Source organism: Erinaceus europaeus, chromosome 16 (assembly GCF_950295315.1).
Source record: "Erinaceus europaeus chromosome 16, mEriEur2.1, whole genome shotgun sequence".
Classification (NCBI taxonomy): domain Eukaryota; kingdom Metazoa; phylum Chordata; class Mammalia; order Eulipotyphla; family Erinaceidae; genus Erinaceus; species Erinaceus europaeus.
The window spans coordinates 13,085,351-13,098,391 of NC_080177.1; the positions used below are offsets into that span (position 1 = coordinate 13,085,351).

Genomic DNA, 13,041 nt, shown 5'->3' on the forward strand with positions numbered 1-13,041 from the left:
ATAAAAGGGGAAAAAGAAATAGCCTCCAGGAGCAGTGGATTCGTAGTGCAGCTACCCAGCAGTAACCTTGGAGGTCAAAAATAAATAAGTCATCTGTATAGATTACAAAGTGGTAGCACACAGGACTTACATGTGAGAGGGTCCGGGTTAGTTGATCAGTATTCTGTTAAAAATATCTTACGTTGAAATACATTTAAGACATCCTGCCTACAGAGAGCATGGCAGCTTAACCTAGCTTATTTTGATTGTGTTCATAACATTGAATGCTTTAATACAATGAAAAGTATTAGTTGTTCCCTCTCATGATCGAGTGACTGGCTAGGAGTTTCAGCTCACTGCCACTTCTCAGCATCACAAGAGAGTGTTATACAAAATGATGTTATTACAGATGTTGCAAACTAATGATATGGGCCCATTTCAGTTACTCTGGGAGGACATGAGATGACTGCTAAATAACAGTTTTGCTCATCTTAAAAGACATTAGTGTTAGTTTCCTTAATTTGAAGAGGCTGTCCCAAAGGAACAAAGAGACTGGGCTTTTGCATTTACTTAGCTATCTTGCAACTTGAAATTTCTGACATGGTTTTCTTAACTTTACAGTGGTATTGATAGGACCAAGAGATACCTCACTCTAGAGTGCAGTACATGGTGCTGGGTTTGAATTCTGCCACCAGTGGCCAACGGACATACCATGGATGGCACTAGGGGAGCCTCACAGATGGTGGAGCAGTGCTGTAGTGCTGCTACAAAAAAAAAAAAAAAAAAACTCTTGTTTTTTTTTTTTTTTTTTTTGCCTCCAGGATTATTGCTGGGGCTCGATGCCTGCCCTACGGCTGCACTGCTTCTGGAGGCCATTTCCCCCCATTTCATTGCCCTTGTTGTGGTCATTGTTGTTGTTGTTGCCGTTGTTGGATAGGACAGAGAGAAATCGAGAGAGGAGGGGAAGATGGGAGGAAGAGAGAAAGACAGACACCCACACACCTGCTTCACCGCTGGTGAAGCAACCCCTCTGTAGGTGGGGAGCCGGGGGTTGGAACCGGGATCCTTAACGCTAGTCCTTGGCTTTGCGCTATATGCACTTAACCTGCTGCACTACTGCCCAGACCCCCCCCCCCCGCCCCAGTCTCTTGATCTCTTACCTTCTCTGGTTAACTAGCTCACTTAATGTGATGTTTTGGCATGTGCATGACCCACTTTGAACCCCAGCCCCCCTCCCCAAACTGAAGGAAATAGCTGTGGTTTCCTTCATTCTCACTCTGCCTTTTTGCCTATTTCTGTCTGTAAGGAAGTAGGTAAATTGGGCTGAGGTCACTAATTGACATGTACATGGGAGTTCAACACCTAGCATCACATAAAAGAGAGAGAAAGAGAGAGAGAGAGAGAGAAAGGGCCATGGTTTACCCAGGACAGCACACAAGTCATCATGCACAAGGAGCCAGGTTTAAGCTCCAGTCCCCACCAGCAGAGGGGAGAGCTTCACAAGCCATGGAGCAGTGTAGCAAGTGCCTTTTTTCTTTCCTTTCTCTCACCCTCTCTGTCTCCTCAGAATAAAGAAAAGAAAAACAGAAAGGACCGGCGGAAGGATCCCGGTTCGGGCGCCGGCTCCCCACCTGCAGGGGAATCGCTTCACAGACGGTGAAGCAGGTCTGCAGGTGTCTGTTTCTCTCCCCCTCTCTGTCTTCCCCTCCTCTCTCCATTTCTCTCTGTCCTATCCAACAACGAACAACATCAATAACAACATCAATAATAACTACAACAATTAAAAAACAAGGGCAACAAAAAAGGGAAAATAAATAAATATTAAAAAAAGAAGAAAAGAAAAAATGGCCGCCAGGAGTGGTAGAGTCAACATTTAGGTTCCATCAATAAAGTTGGTGGCAAAAAATGAAATGATAAAATAGAATGATGGGGTCACCGGGTGGAGCACACTTCATCTTACTCAAAAGACCAAGTTTGAGTCTCTGAGGATAACTTTATGAACAATAGAACGATACTGTAGTGTCTCTGCCGCCCTTTATCTTTTTTTTTTTTTAAGGCTTTCTTTTTTAATACTTACTTATTCCCTTTTGTTGCCCTTGTTTTATTGTTGTAGTTATTATTGTTGTTGTTACTGATGTCATCATTGTTAGATAGGACAGAGAGAAATGGAGAGAGGAGGGGAAGACAGTGACATCAATAACAATAATAACAACAAGGGCAACAAAGCAAGAAATATTAAAACAAATTTTAAAAAATATTTTCCCTTTTGTTGCTCTTGTTTTTTATTGTTGTAGTTGTTGTTATTGATGTCGTCGTTGTTAGGACAGAGAGAAATGGAGAGAGGAGGGGAAGACAGAGGGGGAGAGAAAGATAGACACCTGCAGACCTGCTTCACCGCTTGTGAAGCGACTCCCCTGCAGGTGGAGAGCCAGGGGCTTGAACCGAGATCTTGGCACTGGTCCTTGTGCTTTGCACCTTGTGTGCTTAACCCGCTGCGCTACCACCCAACTCCCAAAACAATTTTAAAAAGAAAAAAAATCTGAATATTTTTCAGTATAGATGCAACCAGCAAGTAGGGTTAATTTCTTTCTTTTTTTTAAATTTTATCACTTATTTATTAACACAAGGAAGAGAAAACAGAGAACAAGAGCATCACTCTGGTATATGCTGTGGTGAGGATCGAACTGTGGACCTATTGCTTCTAAGTTCAGTTCTCTAAACATTGTACCACTACCTGGGCCACCATAGTTTGTATTTTTTTTTTTTTTTTTGCCTTTAGGGTTATTGCTGGGGCTCGGTGCCTGCACCATGAATCCACTACTCCTGGAGACCATTTTTCCCCCCTTTTGTTACCCCTGGTTGTTTTACCATTGTTGTGGTTACTATTTATTTATTTATTTTAAATTTATTTCTCTATTGGGGAATTAATGTTTTACATTCAACAGTAAATACAATAGTTTGTACATGCATAACATTCCCCAGTTTCCCATTTAACAGTACAACCCCCACTATGTCATTTATCATCCTTCATGGACCTGTATTCTCCCCACCCACCCACCCACCCCAGAGTCTTTTACTTGGGTGCAATATGCCAATTCCATTTCAGGTTCTACTTGTGTTTTCTTTTCTGATCTTGTTTTTCAACTTCTGCCTGAGAGTGAGATCATCCCATATTCATCCTTCTGTTTCTTTCTTTTTTTTTTTTTTTTACATAATTTATCCTTCTGAAACCTTTATATCTTCAGAGTTGCTACTGCTAACTGTAGGTTAGTGATTGTAGCTGTATTTTTTTTTTTAATTTAAAAAAGGATTAATTAACAAAACCATAGGGTAGGAGGGGTAAAACTCCACACAATTCCCACCGCCCAATCTCCATATCCCACCCCCTTCCCCGATAGCTTTCCCATTCTCTATCCCTCTGGGAGCATGGACCCAGGGTCATTGAGGGTTGCAGAAGGTAGAAGGTCTGGCTTCTGTAATTGCTTCCTCGCTGAACATGGGCGTTGACTAGTCGGTCCATACTCCCAGTCTGCCTCTCTCTTTCCCTAGTAGGGTGGGTCTCTGGGGAAGCGGAGCTCCAGGACACATTGGTGGTGTCTTCAATCCAGGGAAGTCTGGCCGGCATCCTGATGACACCTGGAACCTAGTGACTGAAAAGAGAGTTAACATACAAAGCCAAAGAAATTGTTGAGCAATCATGGACCCAAAGCTTGGAAAAGTGGAGAGGAAGAGTTAGGGAGGTACTCACTGCAAACTCTAGTATACTTCTGCTTTCTTACTTTGGTGCCATACTCCAAACTCAGTCAATTTCTGCTTTGCGTTTCTACTTCGTTTTTTTTTTTTTTTTACATGCATAACATTCCCCAGATTCCCATTTAGCAATACAACCCCCACTATTTCATTCATCATTTTTCATGGACCTGTATTCTCCCCACCCACCCACCCACCCCAGAGTCTTTTACTTGGGTGCAATACTCCAATTCCATTTCAGGTTCTACTTGTGTTTTCTTTTCTGATCTTGTTTTTCAACTTCTGCCTGAGAGTGAGATCATCCCATATTCATCCTTCTGTTTCTGACTTACTTCACTCAACATGATTTTTTCAAGGTCCATCCAAGATCGGCTGAAAATGGTGAAGTCACCATTTTTTACAGCTGAGTAGTATTGCATTGTGTTATGGTTATTATTATTGTTATTGATATCGTGGTTGGATAGGACAGAGAGAAATGGAGAGGGGGGAGAGAAAAATAGACACCTGCAGACCTCCCCACCTATGAAGCTACTCCCCTGCAGGTGGGGAGCCCGGTGCTCCCCACCTGCAGTATTAAGTACTAAGTAGTAGTAATAAGTAGCTGTTAGAGATTTTAATTCTGTTGAGTAGCTTATTTTGTGTAGTTTGTAGTGATGATTCTTTTTTTTGGATGTGAATATATAGAATTTATTTATTAATGAGAAAGATAGGAGGAAAGAGAAGGAACCAGACATCACTCTGGTACATGTGATGCCAGGAATTGAACTTGGGACCTCATACTTGAGAATCCAGTGCTTTACCACTGCACCAGCTCCTGGACCATAATATGTTTGTTTTTAAGTTTGTTTTTAAGTACAAATTATGTTTGTCTACAAAAGATCTTATTTAAAAGTGGTGAAAACCTAAGATTTAGCTCAGTGTTTGAAACAAATGCTTGACATGTGTGAAGCTCTGGGTTTGATTACCCCACCCGTCCTTCTACACTAAAAACAGTCAATGGGGGGTGGACGGTAGTGCAGGGGGTTAAGTGAAGGTGGTGGAAGCACAAGGTTCAGCGTAAGGATCCCGGTTCGAGCCCCCAGCTCCCTACCTGCAGGGGGGTCGCTTCACAGGTGGTGAAGCAGGTCTGCAGGTGTCTACCTTCCTCTTCCTCTGTCTGTCTTCCCCTCCTCTCTCTGTTTCTCTCTGTCTTATCCAGGAACAATGGCAGCAATAACAGTAATAATAACAATAAACAACCAGGGCAACAAAATGGAAAAAATGGCCTCCAGGAGCAGAGGATTTGTAGTGCAGATACCGAGCTCAGCGATAACCACGGAGGCAAAAAAAAAAAAAAAAAAAAAAGCAGTAAAAATGTAAACTTTATGAAAACACTGAGTGAAAGTAACATTTCCTTTTTCAATTCATTAAATAGCACCAGTAACTCCAGATAGTGGCTATTCATCAACCCATGCGGAGGCAACATATGAAGAAGATTGGGAAGTATTTGACCCGTGAGTTTATATTTGGTGTTTTCTTTTTCCTCTCTATGTAGCGTATAATAAAAATATATGTTTACAGAAATGACTGAATTTGCATTGCAGAGTATATGATGTGTAGGCATTTTTACTTTTAGTGGGTTAATTGAAATATTAATTTGTGGGACCGGCTGGTGGCATACCTGGTTGAGCACATATGTTAATAATAACTTGGGTTATTGAGCAATAACTTAGGTTCAAGCCCTTGGTCCCTTCCTGCAAGAGGAAAGCTTGTGAGCAGTGAAATAGTGCTGCAGGTTTATCTCGCCTTCCCTCTCAATTTCTCTGTCTCTATCAAATTAAAATAAACCAAAAAACTATTTGTGTGTTTTCAGTTTTATTAACTTGCTACATGTTTGAGGCTCAGGTTTAATATGCATTATTTAAATAAAGATGGGGTAGATTTAGTGTGATTTTTATATTTGTAAAAAGTTGAAATTTTCTTAATTTATAGCTATTATTTCATCAAGCATGTTCCACCACTCACAGAAGAACAATTAAATAGGAAACCTGCTCTTCCATTGAAAACCAGAAGCACACCAGAGTTCTCCCTAGTTTTAGATCTGGTAAGTCTATTTTCTCTAGAAGTTGGTGGAAATGAGGGAGAAAGAACTGTAAAAAAAAAAAAGTGTCTTTTAATAAGACTATTCTAAAATACCCCAAAGAATAGAAGTAAATCACACATTCCTCTAAATATGTCTTAAGATTTCTGAAATATTTTCATGTGTATCCCGTTTGATTAGATTGAGCTACTCTTTGGAAATAAATTAGACTTTTGTTTTTGTATTTCAGTTCTTTCCCCCATATTTTATGGTACTTTGGTTGATTTTTAATCTCCCAACAAATTCTAACTTAATTTTATGCATTTTCTTTTTTTTTAAGTTGGGACAAAAGTTCCCTGAAAGACTGAATATAATGTAGTTAGTCTTGTGTAGGGCCGTACTTCTTTTCCTATTTTTTCACTGAATCCAAACTTTATTGGAAACATCATTTAACAGTTTCTAAGTTATTAGTATTGCGATTCAAACATGGGCTCCAAAACAGCATGCACAACTTTTAAATATTTAATAAATTATATTGGCTAGACAGAAATTTTGCCTTGTAGAAATCACAAGATGGGGGTCGGATGGTAGTGAAGTGGGTTAAGCTAAGTGACGCGAAGTGCAAAGACAGGGCGTAAGGTTCCCGGTTCGAGCCCCCGGCTCCTCACCTGCAGGGGAGTCGCTTCTCAGGTGATGAAGCAGGTCTGCAGGTGTCTGTCTTTCCCCCTCTCTGTCTTCCCCTCCTCTCTCTATTTCTCTCTGTCTTGTCCAACAACAACATCATCAATGACAACAATAATAACCACAACAATGATTAAAAAAAAAAAAACAGGGCAGCAAAAGGGAAGAGAAAAACGGCCTCCAGGAGCTGTGCGTTCGTGATACAGGCCTCGAACCCCAGCAGTAACCCTGGAGACCAAAAAAAAAAGAAAGTCCAAAGTAAGGCAGAGAGTTGATATATGGGTATTAATTAGGTGCCTGTCCTTATTTTAGAACATTATCTAATACCATTAATTTTATTAATAGGCTCTCAAAAACATAATCTCTTAATGCTAACTAATAAAACTTTTAATATGTGTTCCTGTTTTAGTATATATAGCATATATATGGTTTGGTGTATATAGCATAATGGTTATTCAAACAGATTCTCATACCTAAGGCTCTGAATCCCAGGTTCAGTGCCCTGTACCTACCACCATAAGCCAGAGCTGAGCATTACTCTGATAAAACAAGCAAGTTTTTCTTGAGGAAAAGTGTGTGTATATGTATACATATATAAATATATGTTTATACATATATATGATTTTATTTATTTCTTCATGAAGATAGAGGGAGAGAAAGAAAGAACCAGACATCACTCTGGTACACATGCTGCCAGGGATTGAATTCAGGACCTCATGCTTGAGATTCCCAACGCTTTATTCACTGCGCCACCTCCCAGACCATGAAAAATACATTGTTATTTTAAATCGTTTTTTCTTCTTTTCCCAGAGCACTGCTCAGCTCTGGCTTATGGTGGTGCTATCGCCTCAGCCCTATTTTACACCTTAAACATATATAGTTTTTTTTGAGATTTTAGTTGTAGAAAATACCTTTTTTGAGGGGGGAGTACATGCCTGGGCTTCGTGGCTGCTTGATTGCACTGCTCATAGTAGATTCTTCTCCTTAAGGGACAGAGGGCTAGCAAAATAGTTTACTTAGTGTTGTCACGCATATGTTCTCACTTCAGTCCCTACCTAAAAAAGGGGAAAAAAAAAAGTTAAACAGCAGAGTGGGTAAGAAACTGAGATAGGAGAAATAACCATAGCGCCTGCCATACATAGTGTCATGGTGCTGGGATACTCTGAGAATGCTTTTATATGTGTAACATTCTGTGCTATTAAAAGAAAATGAGGGTGAAGGTAGACAGCATAATGGTTATGCAAACAGACTCTCATGCCTGAGGCGCCAAAGTCCCAGGTTCAATCCCCCACTACCATAAACCAGAGCTGAGCATTGCTCTGGTTTAAAAAAAAAAAAAGATGTATATTTAAAGTATGTTTTACTCTTTTCCTCTCTGGAGATTAGTTCTAGGTTCAAAAAAATTTTTTTTCTAGCTATTAAAATATAGAATCATGGGTGGAGGGTAGATAGCATAATGGTTATGCAAACAGACTCTCATGCCTGAGGCGCCAAAGTCCCAGGTTCAACCCCCTGCACCACCATAAGCCAGAGCTGAACAGTGCTCTGGTTAAAAAAAAAAAAAAAATATATATATATATATATATATATATATATATATAATCACAAGGTATAAACACTGCCTTTCCATTTTAATTCATCTTAAGAGGGATTGAAAATTGGGTGGGAATTAGTTGTTAGCAGAAATTTTTTTTTTAAAAAAAGAAAGTTTTTTTAAACTATTGAATATTTTTAAACTATTGAGTATGTGTATTGAGTCTGTAGTACAATAGACTCAATACCCACTTGGTGAGAAAAATTAGGCTTTGGTTATCACAGATGACAAGTATTTTTGATATCTATGAAACATCCATTTTTGAATGTAGAATTATTATTTTTTAAAATTTATTCCCTTTTGTTGCCCTTGTTTTTTATTGTTGTAGTTATCATTGTTATTGTTATATCGTTGTTGGATAGGACAGAGAAAAATGGAGAGAGGAGGGGAAGACAGGGAGGAGGAGGAGAGAAAGACAGACACCTGCAGACCTGCTTCACAGCTTGTGAAGTGACCCTCCTGAAGGTGGGGAGCAGGGGGCTCGAACCGGGATACTTATGCGGGTCCTTGCGCTTAGCGCCACCTGCGCTTAACCTGCTGCACTACCGCCCAAGTCCCAAATGTAGAATTCTTAATAGTTTAATACTTAGGAGCTATCTTGATGGAATATACTTTTTTAAAATAGATACTAAACTCCTGTTTACCAATTAAAGACAAAAAGGAATGTTTGTGTGGTTTACTTAATTAAAGAAAGTTGGCGGTTGCTTGATTTAGTTCTCAAATGTAAGTATGCATCTGAACCATCTGAGGGTTTACCACAATATAGTGTGTTGCTCCACTTACTGTCCTTTGCTGAATTTCTGAATTACTGGAATGACAGAGAATTGCCGTTTCTGACTTAATCCCAGATGATAGAACACTGCTTGCTGGTCTAGGGAGCACACCTGAGAACTAGTGACTTAGAAAACTCTATCCCAAACTACTGTGCAGTGCAGTGATTATTTAAAAAAAAAAACAAAATCCTGGGAGTCTGGCGGTAGCACAGCGGTTAAAGGCAGGTGGCGCTAAAGCTCAAGGACTGGCATAAGGATCCCGGTTCCAGCCTCCGCTCCCCACCTGCAGGGGAGTCGCTTCACAGGTGGTGAAGCAGGTCTGCAGGTGTCTACTTTCTCTCCCACTTTCTGTCTTCCCCTCCTCTCTCTATTTCTCTCTGTCCTATCCAACAATGACAACATCAATAACAACAATAATAAAACAAGGGCAACAAAAGGGAATAAATAAATGGAAAAAAATCCTATATTTAAATGATTCTTTGATAAATGTTTTCAGTGGTCATGCATATGTAAAGTTAACATTTGAAAAAATGTTTGATATGTCTTGGTTCATTCAGTGTGCACTTTTCATTTCAAGGATGAAACACTAGTACACTGTAGTCTAAATGAACTAGAAGACGCAGCACTTACTTTTCCAGTCCTTTTTCAAGATGTCATTTATCAGGTAATTAACACTTTTTTTATAAGACTTTGTTTTGGCCTGTTAGATAACATTCTGAATCAAGAACTTCTTGTAATTTTGGGGAGGGTGAATTTTGATTTTACTAATGAGTTTCATCAGTTACTTGATTTACTGAAACAGAAGTACAGTGCTAAGTAATGGCATAAAACAACATTAATTTGTTACCCAAAAATGTGAACTCTTTAAAATCCAGTGATCTCTGTTAGTTTCATGATCTGTTTGCCAGCAGGTGGAGGCAGAAACACTGACATAAATCCCCACAGAATTTGCCCCTCTCCTTCAATCCTGTTATTAGAAATAAAATTCATTCCTTGTTGATCATTTTTCTTTCCTTTTATAACCTGTAGATTCTACGTTCGTAGATTTTCATATTAGTCACAAAATTACAGAGCACTCTTCTCATCACTGCTTTGCTTTAGAAAGTCTTAAGTATGTCCCTACTTTGCCATGCACAGCGTCCAGGCTTTAGCCTGGCCCACACTACATTGGAGGCTGCTGTGGGTCACGTGGTGTCTCCCAATTCCCCCAGAAAAATCAACCTGGAGTTGTGAAACTCCCATGGTGGTTGGGGGTAGGTAGCATAATGGTTATGCAAAGAGTCTCATGTCTGTGGCTCTGAAGTCCCAGGTTCAGTCCCCTGTACCACCATAAGCCAGAGCTGAGCAGTGCTCTGGTTAAAAAAAAAGAAAAAGAAACTCCAATGGCAATTTTAAAAAATCATATGGAAGCATTTCATCTGTGTTGACGGTCAGGCAAGTGCAAGGTACAGATACATCATGTACAGTAAACTTTGTGTGGGGGTCATTAGTTTTTGCTTTATGTTTGAGATTTTCCTATCTAAATTTGAATTACCAATGTGAACGAACTTTGAAATAAGGAAGTGCCTTTCTGTGGTGGTAGTTATTTAACTAGCATTATCTTCACGCATAACAGTTGTTGAAGGGTTGGGGCAGGGTCAAATAGTTGGTTTGTTTGGTAAGAGGAACGCAATCCAAGGATTAAGTGGATGTCAGAGCACTTACCATGTGGTGGATGATACAGAGGCATTTGTGGTTTTTTTTGTGCTCTTATTAGGCAATAAAAATGTGTGTAGTTTTCTTGGCAGCTGATAGTTTTTTATATCAGGCATTATAACATTTAATTATAAGTTTGTGGTTCATGGTCTGTTTTACCCATTTTATAGCAATTCATAAGAACTTGTTTTAGCTGTGGTGTCGGGTCTGATTTAATGTAGCTTGGGATGGTAATGTCTGAATACTGCACTTAACTTTAATGTAAAAATAAGAGATTTCTTTATAACTGGATATTATTTGGTTACTTTTAAGGGAAAATATTTTCTTAATAAGACATCATCTGCCACATCGTTTGTTCTTGTTTGGTGCACTTCAGAGGCATTGGCAAATGTTAGCTTGATAATCTTATTTTTGGTCATTATTGCACTTACAATGGTTTTCAGTTTTGTGAATTTGGAAAGAAAAGTTGTTTGAAAAACATAATTTTTGAGGTGACTTCTTAAACTTCCCGTTTTGAAAATTAATTCTTGTTGATGGTTTGGGTCTGTTGGTGTAATTTTTAATAGTGAAATAAGATGCTTATTAAATGGTCTTGATTCTTCCCTTTCCTGAGCCTTTCTTGTTAGTGTGGTCATAAAACTCAATTTTTTTGTTACTGCTTCCACCATTTCTACTTTCTCTTCTTATAAAGTTCTTATTTTCATATGGATCTGAATAGCTGCTTTATTTTATACTTAAAAAATACAAAGTTCCTAGCAGTACATGTGACTAATATTTTTAAAAATCTGTGTACTGCACCTAACTGGACCTCCAGGGACTCTTTTTCTTACATATTGAGTTTTGCTTTCTGAAGCTGAACATAAATGATGTAGCTTAAATTAGGAACAAGAAGCAGGAAGTTTGATTGCATTTACTACTATGACTTAGTTACTATTTCATTTAAGAGCTTAGTTCCCCACTAGTCAATTTTGAGAATGTCCATAGTTAATATTGGGTATATTCCCTTATATTTTTGCTTTCAGCATAGCTACTTGATCAAATTAAGAAATACTAGTAATTTTGGCAAAATCTTGGGTTAGGGTTCCCCCAGTTTTCAGACCAGCAATCTCCCTTTAAACAGGGAATGATGTCTTTTAAACTTTCAGTGGTGTTGTCTCCATCTACTGGCAAAGAAGAAATATACACAAGGGTCTGAGATGATCTAAGAGATTTTGGAGAAACCACATTATTAGGTAAGATGTAACTTACATATTTAACCACTGCAATATAATGTGGCCCACTTAAAGGTAGAAACTTGTAAAATACTGTATATACTCTTGAGATAATTTGAGGTGAAATTCATTACACAAATCATTAGTGAAAATCTCCACCACGCTTATATACTCTCAAATATGTCAGTTCCATAGCATTTATTTATATTCCCTTAAAACATAATATTGAGACAGAATCAAGTTCTATTCATGTATCAAAGCCAGATAAAGTGTTTTCTTGGGACTTGTATCTCACTATTGTTTTCTTTTTTTTTTTTTTTTTGTGGTAAGTTTGTTAACGATTGCCTTAAGTTTAATGACTTTGCTTTAAAAATAATTTGTAATATGAAGTGACGTACAGATATTTTAATAATTGTCGTTATCAGGGCTTGGCAAAGTTTTCCTTAAAGTTGCACTTGTTGGTATTTTAGGTTTTGCAGTCTTTTGTTGCAGCTATTTTTGTCTGCATTGAAGCTGGAAAGTATTCAGTCTATAATTGACAGAAGTGTGACTATGTCCTAATAAAACTTAAAAATTAAGGGATGGTCTGAATTTGGCCTACAGGCCATAATTTGTTGACCCCTGGTCTAATGATTATGAGAGTATATACAGTAAATTTACATATTCAGATTCTAAGTAGAAATGAGTAATCAAATGTTCACCAAAATTCTTGTTAATAGAGAAAAATTTAATTACCTATATTGTAATTTGGTTGTGGGCTTTTTTAGTTCTTTCTTTTTTTAATGAAATTTAGAGGGGAATTTGAGGTGACTACTCATCTTTAAAGATTACCTGACTTTATTACATATATCTTCTTTTGGATAAATAGGATACTATTTTGATTAATGTGAGTCTTAGATTTTATGATTAGGTAGATTACTCAAATTTCCATTTAGTGTCTTGAGTGTATTTGAATCCTGACACTACATGGATAGAGAAATCATAGTCTGTGTACACGGGGAAAGTCATTTGAAAGGAGAACTGAATTTTTGAATTGAGGGCAGGACACTTCCAAAGGCATAGTATGTAGATTTTTGTTTGGGTCATTTCCCCCCTTAAATTGTAGTTTTTCCATGAATTATTTTACAATTAATTATTGGGAAGAAAATATTTAATGATAGAATGGTATAAATGCATTTGCTAGCTGGAAAAACAAGTGCATGATCAATTCCAAAGCACATATTAAATCTTTATATTTAGCTTACACTGACACATTTGTCAGGAAATCCATCTCGTGGTGTTTCTCAGTTAAGAGGTCTC

General features: G+C 38.2%; 1 protein-coding gene across 4 annotated transcripts in view; it reads left to right on the forward strand.

Moving 5' to 3' along the window:
• Nucleotides 1-13,041, forward strand: part of CTDSPL2 (CTD small phosphatase like 2) — a 79,883-nt gene that overhangs the window by 38,786 nt on the left and 28,056 nt on the right. For all 4 annotated transcript variants that reach the window (XM_060174558.1, XM_060174559.1, XM_060174557.1 and 1 more), the window contains 3 exons: nucleotides 5,144-5,222; nucleotides 5,701-5,812; nucleotides 9,414-9,500. In XM_060174558.1, coding sequence (XP_060030541.1) covers nucleotides 5,144-5,222; nucleotides 5,701-5,812; nucleotides 9,414-9,500 — 278 coding nt within the window. The remainder of the gene's footprint in view (nucleotides 1-5,143; nucleotides 5,223-5,700; nucleotides 5,813-9,413; nucleotides 9,501-13,041) is intronic.